We start from the raw sequence: 16,552 nt of genomic DNA on the forward strand, positions 1-16,552 counted from the left end.
CCTTAGAACCGCGCTGGCTGGTGGGGCCCTGGGAACAGAGAGCCTGGGCTGAGCCTGGGATGGGAAGATACCGGCAGGGGCATCACTGAGAGTCATCGGCTGCATTTTCAACGTAAAGTGTCTGGGAGTGTCTGGTCCACAGCAGACTCCTTAAATGTCACCAAGTATATGGCTGCTCCTGAAGGGACTGGTTTCAACGTGGCTCCGGGGCCGAAGGGAGGGGATGCTGGACCTGGAGGCCCAGGCCAGCCAGGAGGACAGGGTTAGGTTTGCGCCTCGGGCCTCACGTGGCTGCGTCCCCGGCTCCCGGATGGGGAGGTCCGCAGGCCCCTGGCACGGAAAGGGCTGGCCCTCTGCCCAGTTCTTGGGCTCTGGGAGGAACGCCAGGAGCTCAGGCTGACTCACCCAGGGAGGGCCGGCCTCTTCGGCCCACGCTGCCAAGGCGAGGCCGAGGAGGTGGTCCCTCATGCTGGATGGGACCCATTTCTCACCCTGCCCAGGAAAGGCATCTGGAGAGGGTCTTCATTCTTTCCTGCAGCCCACCTTCAGAAGAATTGGTTGGCTGGAGGGGCTAGGAGATGGGGCTCTGGAGCTGGACAAACCAGTTCTGGAGGGGTCATATCTAAGCATCACCACATCTGACTTCTCCTAGGCTTTAGTTTGCTCCCCAAAGGTGAATAATTTTAGTACTTCTTTCCTTAGAAGGTTACTATGAGCATTCAAGTATGTCATTGTGGGTAAACACTCAACCTGTGCCATTCCTCATTGTAGATACAGATGAAGATGTAGGTGCAGATATGTAGAGATATCGAGATATATATGTGTGTCAAGATATATTGAGACACATCTGTATCCGTACGTATCTCCATCCATCCATCCATCAACCCTTCCTCCCTCCCTCCCTCTCTCTCTCTCTCTTTCCTCCCTTCCTCCCTTCCTTCCATCTATCAATACTTGCATCCATCCATCTCAAGCATCCCCTGCTAAGTCCTAGGAACTGTCCCCAGCCCTGGGCTCACAGCATGCACAAAGCAACGCTCCTCCCTCCTGGGCTCACATTCTCGCGGGGAAGAGACGAAAGACAAATGAACCAATAAAGCTACATGTAGTGCGTCTGAAAGTGGAAAGTTCTTTGGAAATGATTAAGCAGGATAAAGCAGGATAAAGGGGAAAGAGGGAGAGACACAGCCAGACAGATGGAGAGAGGGTGGGTACTGCTGTTTTAACTCTGAGGGAGAGAGTGGAAGGGTAGGGGTAAGGAAGCTGCTCTGAGGAGGTGACATCTGAGGAGAAACGTGCAAGAAGTGAGGAAGGCAGCCGTGCGGGTAATCAGGGAAGAACCTTCCAGAGAGAAGGACTTGAAAGGGCAGACATTGAAAGATAGGAGCATGCTATGTATGTTTGAGAGATGGTGAGAACATTCTAGAAGTGTGACTGGAGCCGAGTGAGCAAGGGGGAGTTCTAGGAAGTGTGGTCAGAGAAGTGATGGGGGCAAATCATGTTCAGGATGGCAAACGAATTCCAAGGCCAAGGCATCTAAGCCTTTAGGAATCAGGTCCTAAAGTTTACAACCGTGAGCCCTTCGTGTGTTGCTGACATCAAGTGCAGGAGAAGAGAGTACATTCTAGCAAAGGAAATCTCTTACAAAAAAGTTGATTTGCCCATCCTTTTATGAAAAAAAAAAAAAAAAAAATCAAATTCTTACTCTCCTTTCCTCCCTAAAAGGAGAACAGGCATCTGTCTCTTGATTCATGAAAATGAAACGTGTTGTTAGGAGAAAATTAGCCCAAATTACTTGGGGCATTTTGACAAGAACATAACATTTGCATAGTCACTGGTTGCCAGGGGTGAGGCTTCCACGTTTGCAATGACAACAAGTGACAGAGGTGGGCAGAGTGCATTGTGTCCCGTTCCCGTGAAATCACTGGACGATTCTGCATGGGCGTCTCCTGTCATCACAGTGTCTTCTTTTTCTCTCGCCCGCAGCCCAGCGATCCGCCCATGAGCTGCCCATGGTGGAAAGACAAGACATCGACAGCTGCCTGGTCTACGGGGGCCAGCAGATGATTCTCACGGGACAGAACTTCACGGCCGAGTCCAAAGTCGTGTTTACCGAGAAGACCACAGGTCAGGGGGCCTTCTGAGTGCCATACAAAAGTAACCATCGTTTTCTTTCCAGTGGCATTGATTTGGGGGATAGATCCCATTGTGTAGAGTTTCCTATCCTGCTTTCCTTACCATGAGAAATTTCCCTTGTCTCCAGTGATCTTGATATCGACACGGTTCACCATGGCATGAGTGTGTTATAATGTATTTTAACTCATCCTGGCTTGTTTTTTTTGGATGATAAAGTTTTGCCCATCCCTAACTTTTTAAAAAAAATTATATTTTCACATCAGGAGACATTCTTTTCAGTTTTTTACTATCATCAAGAAGGGAGGGCTAGCAACGCAATGATTAATCGTGCATGCTCTGGCCCTGGATATCCTGGGTTCAAATCCTGCCTTTGCTACTTGCTTGCTCTGTGATCTTAGGCAAATTACCTGACCTTTCTGTGCCTCCATTTCTTTATGTATAGAATGATAATAGCAAGAGTTATAACCCCATAGGGCTGTCATGAGGGTTAAATGAGTTAATACGTGTCAGGTAATTATAATGGCACCAGGTATATTGTAAGTCAACAAATATTGGCTGCTTATATTTTTATTATAAATAGTACTGCAGTTAATCTTGCTATACTTGTAAGATTAATTAATCTTCTTATACATGAATCTCCATGTGTATCTTTTTTGTTTATTTAGGGTTTATTCCAGAGTGCAATTTTGGATAGTCATTTCGAGAGCTTTAAATACCTATTGCTTCTAGAATTCAAATTACCTTCCAGAAATATACAAATTGGAAACTTCCACCAATACTGTATCAGTGATGGTTTCACCCCATCCCAGAAGTGCCGTGTTTCTTAATTTAAAAAAATATTTGCTGAATTGGTACTTTTTTGACTTGGCACTCCTTTGCTATGAGAGGTTTAATGTTTCTGTTTATTGGACCTGTGTATTCTTTCTTATATGGACTGTCTGTTAATGTGATTAACAATGAAGACATGGTAGAAAGACAGTGAACAAAAGTAGGAAAAATATCAGGTTATATAATTTATTTGATAGTTATGGATGCTAGGCCAAGCTTTTTTTTTCTTCCTATGACATGATTTCCAGTTAATTCAAAGGGGTGTTTGTCTGTTTGTTTACTGCCCTGAGGATGATCCACAGACTATCACAGGCAGGTTGTCCACTTGTGGGGATTTTGCACTGCATGAGGGCACCTCCTCTGGGGGCTGCCATTCAAACTGGATACATCCTGGAGCTGTGTGTTACTAAACTTCCGATGGGAGGAAGCGGAGTGTCTTGGAGAAGGGGTGCTTCTTCCCAATTCACACAAAGCCTCCTCTTGGGATGGGCTGGCCCTGTGACTAGGGTGTGACAACTGCTTCCTTACACTTTGGAAGCATGATAGTAGGCAGATGGTTTTAAAGAGGTTTGATGAAGCCATTGCCAAAACAAAAACAAAAACAAAAACGGGCATTAAGTAAGGCTGTGGCAGTGGGGAGACGGCCAGGTGGGTCTGAGTGGTTCAGAAGGCACGTGGTCAGTCCCTGCGGGTTTGAGGGGCTATGGTGGTGCCGTGAGGGGAGAGGAACGCAGATGTGTAAGTGGGTGCATTGCATCTGTCATATGGTTGTCCAGTACTTTATTTAACCATTCTCCCTTTATTGGATATTAGGCTGCTTCCAACTCTGTGCTATTGTAAGTAACTCAGTGATGAACATCCTCTACATTCCTTTGGTCAGCTAGGTAAGGACTCATGTTCTCCAGCCAGTCTGCTTGTGTTCAAAGCCCAGGTCTACTACTTTCTAGCTGGGGGACCTTGGGCAAGTTACTTAACCTTTCTGGGCAACAGTTTCCTTCTCTGTATAAAGAGAATGGTGGCAGTTCTACCTCATAGGGTGGTCACACGATTAAGAGTTCGTAAATGCTTGGTACAGTTGTCCCTCAGTATCTGCAAGAGATTGGTGCCAGGATCCCAGTGGGTACCAAACTCTGCAAATGCTCAAGTCCTTTGTATACAGTGGTGTAGTATTTGCATAGAACCTATGCACATCCTCTCATATACTTTAAATCACTCTAGATTACTTATAAGACCTAATACCAGGTAAATGCTATGTAAATAGTTGCCAGTGAATGGCAAATTCAAGTTTTGCTTTTTGGAACTTTCTGGAATTTTTTTTTGGAATATTTTTATCTGTGGTTGGTTGAATCCATAGATGTGGAACCTGTGGATTCGGAGGGCCAACTGTATATAGTAAGTGCTTGATATGTAATAGCTAATGCTGTTTGTTATTGTTATTTCCTAGGGTTGAGACCTACATGTGGTGTAGTGGATTCAAGGGGCATGCACATTTTTAAGCGTCTTGATACATTTTGGAGGAGACTTTGTCAGGCGGTGGAACAGCAGTCTCGTGGCAAGAAGTTACTAGACTCTCATGAGACAGACAGCAAACCTGTGTGGCTGGAGTAGAGGCTGGTTATCACCAGGAAGTGCTTTGATGAGCAGGCGAAGCCCAGAGCAGAGAGGTCTCCTGATGCCAGGTAGAGACACGGCTTTGGTTTAGTCTGTACATGAGTAAGGTAATAGGGAGTCATGGTGGGTTCTTGAGCAGGAGAGTGGCATGAAATGTAAATGGCCAAGTAAACATTACCTGACGGATCTCCAGGACCAGGAAATCATCCTGCTGGCCTTCTGCTGACTTTCACAAGAAGTGTATGGCTTCAAGGCACCTTATTGGCAGAGGGGAAATGCTAGTAATATACCGACATCTTGTTCTCTGTGTTCAGGTTGGCAGTCTCCTTGAGGGGCTGCTGGAAGTGTGCAGGGATGGCTTGGAGGCCAGGTGCTACCAAGTTCCTTGTGGAGTTAGGAGCCAGACAGCTTTAAACTGTCTAGGGAGCTTGTGAGGCTACTTGTGAGGCTACTCAAGGGCCTCCAATAGGTATTGGCTGGCTGGCTGGCTGGCTGGATGGATGGATGGAAGGCATTTACTCTCTAGCTTTCCTTCTCTTCGTTTCAGAAGAAATTTCAGTTTACCTCTTGAAGGGAGGAAAACCCAGAGTCTGTTTCAACTTTGAAAAATTGCATGTTAATAAGAAGAGGAATGATAATAGTTTTCTCTGATTGAATGCTGTCTGTGGGCGGGCCCTTTGCCTGCTGCTTTCTGCATCTTGTCTCATCTAACTGGACACCGCGGGAGGCAGGTGGCTAAGCCTGGATAAGTTAGGGGACTCACCTGCAGATAATACAGCATCGTTCTGTTTTTCAGTTTCCCTGGACCTCAGATTCCAGTGAGTGAGTTAATAACAGTCTTTCCCTCCCAGAGTTAAATGCATAAGCAAGCAGTGGGCACTCAGCACATCGGGCGTGCTTGTGGAGTGTTCGTTGTTATTTTTTACGGTTTCTCCAGAATTCTCATTGCTTAGGCCATAGACATCGTTTACTGGACCCACACTGCCCCAGTGCGGGCCTGGCAGGCAGGCTTTGGGAGGCTGTAAGCTGCAGTGGTTACCAGCATAGCTCTGAGGTCAGACGGCCTGGGTTCGAACCCATGATCTGCATTTGGTAGCTTTGTCATCCTGGGTAAGTCATGTCACCTCTCTGAGCCAATATTTCCTCTTTTGTAAAATACAGATGATTTACTTCACTTGAGAGACAAGAAGATTAAATGAGATGATACAGATTAGGCTCTTTGCATAGAGCTTGACACATTATAGATGCTCATTAAATGTCAGCTTTTATTATTATTATCATCATCATCATTATATCTTGGCTGTGGAAGGACAAGGATGGGTACGATTTTATCTCATGGAACCAAGAGACATTGAAAAACAAGAATAAGTAATAATAAACTATGTGCCAGGCCTTGTTCTAAGCACTTTATATGTATTAACAATCTGATTCCTCATGGCAGCCCTACAAGATAGCTATTTTCTGATGAGAAACTGAACACAGAGAGGTTAAATAACTTATCGAAGAGCACACAGCTGGTAAATAGCAGTGCTGGGTTGGCCCCTAGGAAGCCTGGCTCTAGCATCTGTATCCTTGATCATTTAGCTTTTCTACTTTGAAAAAGCTCAGAACCAGGTTAATTTGTCTGAAGATCCTTTAGCTTCTCTGAGCCACTGACTTGAACCATTTTGTGGTGAGATAGACTCTTGAATTCTGCAGCAAGTCACTGAGGCCAGGTAGGTCCATTTAGGACTGTGGCGTGTCTAATGTAAAAGAACCTGGGGTGAATACGGTTCCTGGATCGATGCCAACAGACAAGCCGGGGTGTCTGAGGTGTCCCTGGGCCCTCAGAGAAGTGGTGGGCTTCTCTGGTGGGATGTCTGGCTCCGGGTGGCTCTGACAGACAGAGGGGGGAATTGCCTTGTGTTTGCAGGGAGCCAGTCCTGCTCTTTTGACCCCAAGAACTTGCCTCCCAGCCCAGGACTGCCTTCTGCAGGGGGAATCCCTGTTGCTCAACTTCTTTTTTCCAAAACGCAGCCCCGTTCCCATCTCCATGGACAGTTTGGCCAGCAGGGCCGCTGCGAGGTGGGGCGGAGTGGAACAGTTGAAGTTTTCCAAGGAAGGGGAACCCCAGCTGGTTCTCACATTAAGGAAAGGTGGACAGCCTCCTGGGCTAATCTTAGCCCCCATGTTGGGTCATCGGCACCACCAGCTCCAAAGTTCTTTTTATAGCCGTCGACTGAAATGGAATTGGCAGTTTCCACTCCAGCAGGATGACAAATTGGAGGACGGTGGAAAAACAGTAGGAGAGGGGTAGCGTGGTGTTTCTTAAGTTAGAAAAGCTCAGTGTTTTGGAAAATGGCATCTTATTTATAGCAGCAGTAATAATAATGATTATTATATTGTTTTCATTACCATTTTTAATCATTTGCATGACTTCCAAGAGCCCGTATGTGCTGGCCCTTGCCCGTCTCTCTGATTTCAGCTTTTTTGACTTGCCCTCTTGCTCCTTTGGCTGTAGCTACACTGTCTTCATTCTGTCCTCAAACACCCCACACTCCTTTCTGTCACAGGACCTTTGCTTTTGCTGTTTCCTCATGGGTTGTGGCCTCCTACTCCTACAAGTCTCAGCTCAGGGTGACCTTCTTAAGGAGCCCCTTCTTGACCAACTGCTCTGAAGTTGTTCAACCTCCGCCACAGCCCTGTCCCTCTCTGTCCCATTGCCCTGCCCTGTTTTCCCAGTAGTACTTAGCTCTACTGGAATTATCTTGTCTCTGATGTCTCCCACGTCAGAGTTCCTTGAGGACGGGGACTTGGTGTTTGCTGCTGTATGTGCAGCATCTAGAACAGCCCCTGGCACTTAGTAGGTTCTTATACATATTGTTGAATGAATGTGTCCTCTCCTTTAATAGTCACACTGGCCCCGAGAGGCAGGCGCATTACCCCCATTTTACAGATGAGACAACTGAGGCTCACAGAGGTCAAGCCATGGGCCCCAGGTCAGCTCACAGCAGGTAACAGAGCTGGAATCCCAGGCAACATTTATCATCAATCCCCAAGGAATCTCTCTAGTCACATCCAAGAGGACAAAGAGGAACCCAACAGAACGATCAGCATCTTTACTATTTACCATTTTCAATAATTGCTGAAAAGCCTTTATATATTCTGTGAAATTTAAAAAATGTGTAACCTTCTAGGCGAAGGTCACGCTGGGAAGTCCAGGCTGTTCCTGACTTCAGCTGGTAACCCTGGCGCCCGGCCACCCAGGCCGCAGGCGGAGTCGGGGGTCCCAGCAAAACATTGCAAAACAGGAAAAAATCTAAGGACACAAAAATAAAAGTGATGTGGCAGCGGAAACCGGGTTGCCATGGCTTTGAGCGACTCGCTGCGCCTGGGTGGGATCCAATGTTTTGGAAGGTTCCTCCACATGACACAGGGTTTTGGAATTTTTCAGCTGGTAAATCTTTCTTAATTCAGGCCCCCGGCCCCAGCCAAGTAGCTCCCTGGCTCTCTGTGTCCCGCGGGGGCGTAGGTTGGAAACTTGCCCGCGTCGGATTACTCAGCTTTGAAACTTAAATTGTTTGAAGAGAACTTGTGTTTTGTTTTGTTGGACGATTTTTTGGACCACTCTGATGGCAGAGGCTCCTATCACCTGTTGAGAGGGCAAATTGATTTTTTAGAAAGGAGGCGTGGGTGGTGGAATTCCCTCTTTCCCACTGAGTCATCATATCCTAATGTGAGTCATTTTATGACTTGGAGGTTCCCAAAGGTTGTATTTTGAGCTTTGTTTAATAAATACAAATGCATATGCTTAAAATAAATTTTTTTGCTAAATTAAGTACTTTTCCATGAATTAGTGCCCTGGAAACATTGGAACTCGCTTAGAGAAGACACCTCCTCTTCCCACCTGTTTTTCTCTGTGGGTTGGGCTTCACCCGGTCTGTTGTCTTCTGAAAAAATTGACCTGGTCTGGGAGTCTCTCTGCCTTGGTCTTCCCTCTGGGAAAGGTCAGACTCCAAGCTGGGCTTGCCCATGACTAAGGCTCTGTAGACCTTTGCCCTCGGTGACTCACGTCCACGGTGTCACTGGCCCCCAGAGCTGGAGCCCACCCCTTACACACAGCTGGCTGGGACACAGAGCTTTCCTCCAAAGACAGAGGCCAGATCGCCACTCGGGAGCCCCACTGGAGATAGAGAAAATGGTCTTATTTTCAGAGGGCTGAATATTTGCCCAAACTTCAGTCCTCTTGCATGCGAGAACAGACTTTGGAGTGAAAGGATCCTGCTGTTTAAATGCCGGAAAAAGAGGACACAGAGAAATGTTTTCTAATTAACTCGGGTCCTAGTGTTTCCACCATCAGAAATTGTTCTTGGCACCAACAGACGTTCTGTAATTTGCAATTAGCAGGCTGGAATTTCCACCTCCGTCAAGAAAATCATGATATCTTTTATTAATGAATGGTCTGACACCCTCTTGTGTTTTTTTTTTTTTCCCCCTACAGTTGTGGTTGCATACTTTTTTTTTAAAGTAAAAATTGTATGTATTTAAGGGGTCAGCAGGCTGGATTTTGGATCATCCAGCAGATTTGGCTTGAAGCCTGGATAGGCCTCATATTATGTGCTTTGGGACTTAGTTTCCCCATCTCTAAAATGGTGTTGGTGGTATTTCAGCAATAAAAGGAGATCAAGGATCTGAAAGTGTCGGGCCATAGGAGGTGCCCAGAAAATGTCAGCTGACCCTCCATGTGTCCTCTGGGAGCTCAGTTTACTTAACAGGGAGTGGGGAAGGCAGGCCTGTGTTGGTTTCTTGTCTGGGAGAAGAGTCCTTCCTGGCACCGGTGGGTCTCTCCCCTCCTCTCAGCCCCGAGCCTTCAGACTCCTGCTGTCACACCCGATACAGTGGAGAGAACATGACTAATGGCCCGCCCCCTGCCCCCATCTTACAGATGGGAAGCCAACTCACCGAGGGAGATTGGCAGACTTCCTTGAGGTGACAGGGCACGTCAGAGGAAGGCGGGGTCCCAAACTCCCACTTCCCGGTTCCCAGGGTGACTGTGTGAGCTGGTGTGGGACATCTAGAGATGACATCCCATCGCTGAGAAGAGGTGCCCCTGGAGGCATGAAAGATGAGCTGAAATCCGGCCTCTATGTAAATGACCTGTTGATGCTCTTTTAGCCTCGCTCCTCTGCTCACTCAGCCCCCAGGACTTCCGTAGTTGCTCCCCAGATGTTTATTAAACCCCTACTGTGTGCAGGTTCTGTGCCAGGCACTGGGGGCATATGACATACGAGATCCCTGCCCTCAGAGGGTGGACAGTCTCAAACTTGTTTATAAACAGGTCACTTTGAGACAGGGCGAGTGCTGTGAAGACGGGGAAACCAGTCCTAGGAGCAAGAGCAAAGGGGCTGGAAGTTAAGAGAAAAATATAGGATGCTAAGTTAATTTCAAATCTCAAGCAGTGCATTTCTTTAGTATGAGTATGTCCTGTGCAGTGGCACAGAGCTTGGGACAAACTGGTAGTTAAAATCATTTTCTGAAATTCAAATTTAACTGAACGGTCTGTGTTTTTATTTATTAAATCTGGCAACCATGGACAGTGCAGTCAGGGAGGGCTTCCCTGAAGAGGTGGCTTTTAGCAGAGCCCTAAAGGCGGGAAAGAGGGAGCCATGTGGATGGTCAGAAGAGTGTCCAGGGCAGAAGGAACTGCCCTGTGCCAGGGTCTCAGCATGGGGATGAGCTTGGGGTGTTTGGGGAACTGAAAGCAGGCCCAGGCGGATGGTGCAGGGTGAGAGTGAGCGGGAGTGTGACACCAGTCAAGCCTGGAGAGGTCGCCAGGGAGGGGGGCGCGGTCAGGTCATGCTGGGCCATGTAGGCGTGGCGAGGAGTTTGGATTTCATTCCAAAAGCGAGTAGCTCTTGGAGGCTTTTAAGCAGGGGGGTGTCATGATCTCATTTACATTTTTAAGGTTGCTCTGGCAATCTGGATGGAGAATGGTCTTTGGGGGTTGGGGTGCAGGGACAGGTGGAAGCTGGGAGGTGACTGAGCAGCCGCTGCAGTTGTGCAGTGGGGGACAGGGCAGGTAAGCCCACCAGGAAGTGGCGGGGCAGGAGGAGAGGGGGAGGTGTGGGAATCAAGGCACTCCTCTCCAGCTCTCAGGAAATACGCAGGGGCAGTGGTACCATTTCGGGTGGGTGAAATCCTAACTAAGGGGCCACTCCCCATCCCCCCATCTGCTGGGCTTGTTAAGCCTGTGCATCCAGGGAGCATGCGTTTTTCTGCTAGTTAGCAGTCGTAAAGAGCAGACTGAAATGACTTCAACCATCTTCATTTAGCTAATTTTAAAAAGCAGGGCCAGGCCTGGGAAGCGTCACACACGGTTTCCTAACCCAAGCAGACACTTTGATTTCCTCTCCGTTTGCCTCGAGCCCAGTGGCACGCTCACGGCCCCACTGAGGACGGATTTGCTTTCCTCCTCCTGAAAGCGTGCGCGTTTCTGCTGTGAGTGCTGACATGAGCCCGTTGCTGACACGAGGCTGACTGCTAAGACTCCAGCCCGGATCCAACGCCAGCCCTGCTGCTTCCTGCTGCTTTACTCCATCGTAGGGTTCAAGAGCTGCCTGCAAAGAGAATCCACTCAACGAACCCAAGTATAGGGGCCATCCATCCACAGACGCACTGGCTATTGAGGCATGTTCCCCTGGCACTGCGGCCAAGTGAAAACAAAGGCTGTGGTGTTACTTGGGCCATGCGCTTCCTCCCACCCCATTTTTTTTCTCTTGCGGAGTCTCGCTAAGTCTTCTCTAGACCCAATCTCTTTGCCCAAAGAAATTGGCTCTTTTCTCTTCGCCTCTGAGTAAAGACTTGGAAGAGCCTATTTTGTGCTGGCTGCCAGCCCGTGTTAATTTAGGACAGGGGAAGTTTGCCCGAACATCTGCTTGAAAGACCAAAGTCCTTTTATTTCATCTCAGCCAGAGCAGGAGAAGCAGACTTGGTCTTCTTGAGCCTCTTCTGTTCTGGGCAGGTTTTCCAAGTCCCAGACCTGGGGTAGGGATCGGGAGGTGGATTATCTAGAACTCGGGCTGAGTGGCTCTGGTTGAGTTTGATTCCTTGTCTGCATCTGTACTCCAGGCTCATTCCTTCTCAGTCCGTTCCCAGAAAGGACTCTTCAACAAGGGTTCGGTGATTCCTCTTTGTGGGGTCTTTTTGCTGGAGAGGCCAGTGGTCAGGCATTTCCTGAGCTCTGGCTGTGGGCTGAGCATTGGGGAATCTGAGGTCAGTTTGTATATTTAGTCCACCATTGTTTATTGAGCACCTATTAAGGGCGAGACACGTAGTGCTGGGGAGAAAGCCGAGAACAAGACCGCCATGTGGCCCTGCTCTCTGGGAGCCCTCAGCCTAGCAGGAGAGAGAGATGGAAAACCAGTGGGCCGATAAAATGATGTCAGAGAGTGGAAGGTAGGAGAAGAAAATGACAGAGGATGGGGGGACCTCCCTGAGCCGGACCTGAAGGATGGGGAGGAACTGGTCCTGGTGAGGTATGGAGAAGGGCAGGCATGGTTGTTGGAGGGATAGAGGAGGCCAGTGTGTCCGGAGCTGAGTCGGGGTTCGGAGGCTGAGGAAGGAGGCAGTGTCCCCATCCCAGCAGAGGTGAGGAACCTTGAATCCATTTCTCTTTTGAGCTCCGGTGGGACCCAGGGCCCTGCCTCCTTGTCTGGGGGCCACTGAGGGCAAGAGGGCATGTGTGGCTTGCGTCAAGGCCCCAGCAGCCTGCAGGGGGCCTGCTGTGCTGTAGGAGCTTAATCCACACTGGGGGTCCATGCCCAGCCTCCCTCTAAGATCGTGGCCCCAGGGGGCTCCTGGGAGACGGACAAATCAACAGGCAGTTGCAATATACTTTTTTCTTAAGAGAAAAACTTTATTTTAAAAATGCACATCAATTAAAATCGCCCATAATTCTACCATGTTTCTTGAATCATGTGAAGGAAGACGTGAAGGTCTCACCTCATCCATCCAGTCCCAGACGTGGGGTTGTGACTGTCCAGGCAGCTCGGGGCACAGCTTCCTTAAGCATAAGCGGAGATGTTTATAGACTCACAAAGTGACGTCATGCCTCATGTACTAGTCTACTACACTTTAAAACTTCTGCTTTTAGGACTTCCCTGGTTAAGAATCTTCCCAAGGGTTAAGAATCTGCCTGCCAGTGCAGGGGACATGGGTTCAGTCCCTGGTCCGGGAAGATCCCACATGCTGCGGAGCAACTAAGCCCGTGCGCCACAACTACTGAAGCCCGCGTGCCCTAGGGCCGGTGTGCCACAACTACTGAGCCCACGTGCCGCAACTACTGAAGCCCGCATGCCTAGAGCCTGTGCTCCACAACAGGAGAAGCCACCGCAATGAGAAGCCCGCGCACTGCAACAAAGAGTAGCCCCTGCTCACTGCAACTAGAGAAAGCCTGCGTGCAGCAACGAAGACCCAATGCAGCCAAAAAAAAAGAAATAAGAAAAAAAGAATTCTGCTTTTTAATATAGCAGGGATGTATTTCTAGGTCAGAAAACATGACCGTCCTTATTTGAATATATTTCTATACCTGATATTCCATACCAAGTATGGATGGCCCATGATCGATTCAATCTGTCCCCTATCAATACTTTCTATGGCCATTTTATTTATTTGCAATGAGAAGTGTAATGCAAAGAACTGAAATGAGAAGCTGTGATACCCACCAGAATACTGGGGTCAAGATGGCCAGCCAATTCTTTCTCCTTTAAGTTGGACCTATGTGAGATACCAAATTCTAAAATAATAATAGTGATAACAGTGCTCACTATGGGCTGGGCATTTTGCTAAGGATTTTACGTATAATTTCTATTTGAATTCTTACCACAGCTCTTTGAAGTCAAGAAATTAAGTTTATTGTCTGGCCTATAAGGAAATTGAGGCACAGAGAGGTTAAGGTACCATTCAAGGGCCACACAGCAAGTAAATGGCAGTGATGGGACTTGAACCCAGACAGAGTAACATCAGGCTGAGAGAGTCCTGCCAGCATTTACTGTGAATTCCACTGCCTCCTGGAAGCTCCATTCAGAGGATGGGATTAGTATGTTCTCTTGGTGAAACCCAGGACCTATGAGCTGGGATTTCATGTGGGGTGGGGGAATGGAAGAAGAGCCCAGGAAAATGGCCTTGAGGTATTTTGTAAGCCGCGTGCTCCCCTTAGAAACCAGCCCCCTCGGTGTGTCTTCCATATGCTATGTAACATCAAGGACGCAACGGCAGCTTTCACTTCCCGTTGAGGGCTTGTTTGTTCAGAATGGGAGATGCACAGCCAGGCTAGATGCCTGAAGCTGCCCTTGGGGCTATTAAAAAGTTGAGATAATGGTGTAAACCCCCATTTTTGAAAGGAAAGAAACTCAGGCACCATGCCACCTGTCTCCTGTAACAGACATTGTCCTTTTGTAAATTCCCTCCAGCCCATGCCTGCAGGCAAATGTATTTATAACTGCAATCAGAGAATGTTTTTTATTATTTTCTGATTGAAAAATGCTTGTGTTTTTTTTCAATCGTGGAACAAATGCAAAAAATGATAAAGGAGCCAATATTTATATCATCTGTTGCTGCTAGCCCTGCTGCTAATGCTTGCCAATGTCTGTTGAATGTTTATACTCTGTCTGGGTCTCTTCTCTTGGAATGAACCTGTGATGTATAGGTGCTGTGATTATCCCTGTATTTTGGATAAGAGATAAAGAGAGGTAAAGCATCTTATCCCAGCTCACACAGCTAATTGGGGGCAACACAAGGAGGGATTCAAAGCTGGGTCTGTCTGCTCCGGAGTTTGGGGTATGTAGGATAAAATGGAGAGCGTTCTGGTGACCCATAGAGGGGAAGTCTGTTCTGGCCACGGAACACGCCCGAGAAGGCTGGGGGCTACAGTAAATGTGTCGCTGGGGGACGCTGGCGTGAGTAGGCATTTCCTCCTAAACCCCACGGGCTGCTTTCCTGGGCTGACATCTGGAGCTTGGGATGTGGCCGCCTGGCTGCCAGGCTGGAGCTCGAGGGATGGCGGTGGGAGGGCTTCTCAGCGAGCGGGTGGAGGGACGACCCTCTGCAGCCCACGCTGGGAGCCCTGTGTCGATGCACCGGGGCCCTTTCTGGGCCGCGCGGTGGCCAAGGGCCTCCTGGGCACGTGGTTCTGGTTTTGAAGCAAAGAGAAGGTCAGGTCCTTGGAGCAAGGGGCCTGTGGTCCCGGAGGAAGGGAAGCGAGTTTTCCTGTCCTGACAGATAGGAAAGGGCCGGGGGTCTTTGTATTTTTTTGGGGGGGGGGAGCGGTATACAGCAACAGAGTGGGACGCTGCCTGAGATGATATTGGGTGGTGGCTTCTTCTGGCCAAAATGTCATACAGTCCTGAGAAAACCTCGGGCACATCCCAGTGGAGGGCCTTTCTGCAGAACCCTGACCAGTTCCCCTCGTCACGGTGTGGGGAGAGGTACCTGTCTCTCAAAGGTCCGCTAAGGTAGGGCCTGGAAAGTGGATGGGAGACGTGCGGGCCAGGGCAGGGGCTGTGGTGAAGTGGCGCCTGCAGTGCCGTCCGGACAGGCCGCCGTGGTCCAGTTCCTGTCAGGGGTGCCCAGAACGGCCAGATCATCTGAATTTTCTTTTTTTTTTTTTTCAGGAGCAAAAACTTCATTTTCTGGTGAAATCTCATTTTGAAATGGCAGCAGCTAATTAAAAAGCCGCTAAGCCACTCTATAGGCCACAAAACAAGCCAGAGCTCTGGGGTGAGGCCAATTGGCTTTTAAAAAAAGTAGTAGGAGGGGTGAGAATGGTGCCCCAAGAGGCTGGAATGGCGGCAGGACCAAGGTGGGGCAGGGCCTTCAAGGCCGCCCTGAGATTTTAGATGGTATTTCTGGAGGCACAGGGGAAGCAGGGAAAGGTTTGAGAAGATGTGCGTGAACCTGCGCAGTAGATGCGACATAAAAAGATCGTCCCTATGTAGGACCTTTCTCCAGCCTCCCAGGAAGCTGGCATCTTCTCTCTGCTTAGTAACCTTGAGCTTCTTTCCTTGAAAGCATTCCCTTTGTTATTGGACTGTGCCAGTTGTTGGTTTAATAACTGTCTACCGCATGTCTTTGGACAACCCGCCTTCCTTCTCTGGGCCTCAGTTTCCCTATCTGATGGTGTTGGGCTGGCTAATTTTTAAGGCTACTGTCTAGCACCTGTACCCTAGAATTCTATGGCTGTTGCTGGGTGGAGTTTTGAGTATTATGTATGCTCGCCGGAGATGGAGACAAGTGTGAAATTTGGGGAGAAGGGCTCCTTTCCATTTCTCTTGGGTCCTTAGACCAGGGGAAGGGACTTTGAGGACTCTCCTCATGGTGACACGCTTTTCATCACACCGTCATTTTGTATTTTCTATTCTTCATCTCCCACTTATTGGCGTGAGTCAAGGAAGAGAGCTGGGTGGCAGCTTTATGGACCCAGCTTAATACTTCCCAATCACGTTTCTGGGTACTTCTCTCTCTCTCCTTCCAATTTTGAGACATGAAAATGGTCCTTTCTTTTCTGAGTGAGTGACGCTCATACATGGTAATGAACCAAACCCAAAGAGCCATGGTACCATCAATGGCAGAACTCAATTCAGCCACTGAGAGGCTAGGGGGAGGGTGACACACCAGACATCGACATGCTGTTCATTTCCTCAATTAATTTATTACTTGATCTTCTGACTTAGAGCTTGCACTGCAGTTAGTGAATAAAGACGTGGTTTTTTGATGAGGACCCGTGCCTAGCTCGTATCACCACCTGAGAGGGGGACACGTGTCTCTGTTGGATGACCTTTGACCTGTCTTTGATAAAGAAACGAGGATTTTCTCTGAAGAGTTCTGTCCCGGGCTTTACACACTGGAAATACCCTATCTTGATGACTTAACTTCAAATTCCTTGACATCTATCCGTCTATCCTTTCTTGCTTCCTTCTGAGCAGTGGCTGGTGTCAGCTCC

General features: G+C 48.4%; 1 protein-coding gene across 4 annotated transcripts in view; it reads left to right on the forward strand.

The window, feature by feature from the left end:
• The window catches only part of NFATC2 (nuclear factor of activated T cells 2), a 159,175-nt gene that overhangs the window by 94,751 nt on the left and 47,872 nt on the right, over positions 1–16,552 (forward strand). For all 4 annotated transcript variants that reach the window (XM_061210215.1, XM_061210218.1, XM_061210217.1 and 1 more), the window contains exon 6: positions 1,987–2,127. In XM_061210215.1, coding sequence (XP_061066198.1) covers positions 1,987–2,127 — 141 coding nt within the window. The remainder of the gene's footprint in view (positions 1–1,986; positions 2,128–16,552) is intronic.

The sequence above is a fragment of the Eubalaena glacialis genome, chromosome 13, assembly GCF_028564815.1.
Source record: "Eubalaena glacialis isolate mEubGla1 chromosome 13, mEubGla1.1.hap2.+ XY, whole genome shotgun sequence".
Classification (NCBI taxonomy): Eukaryota; Metazoa; Chordata; class Mammalia; order Artiodactyla; family Balaenidae; genus Eubalaena; species Eubalaena glacialis.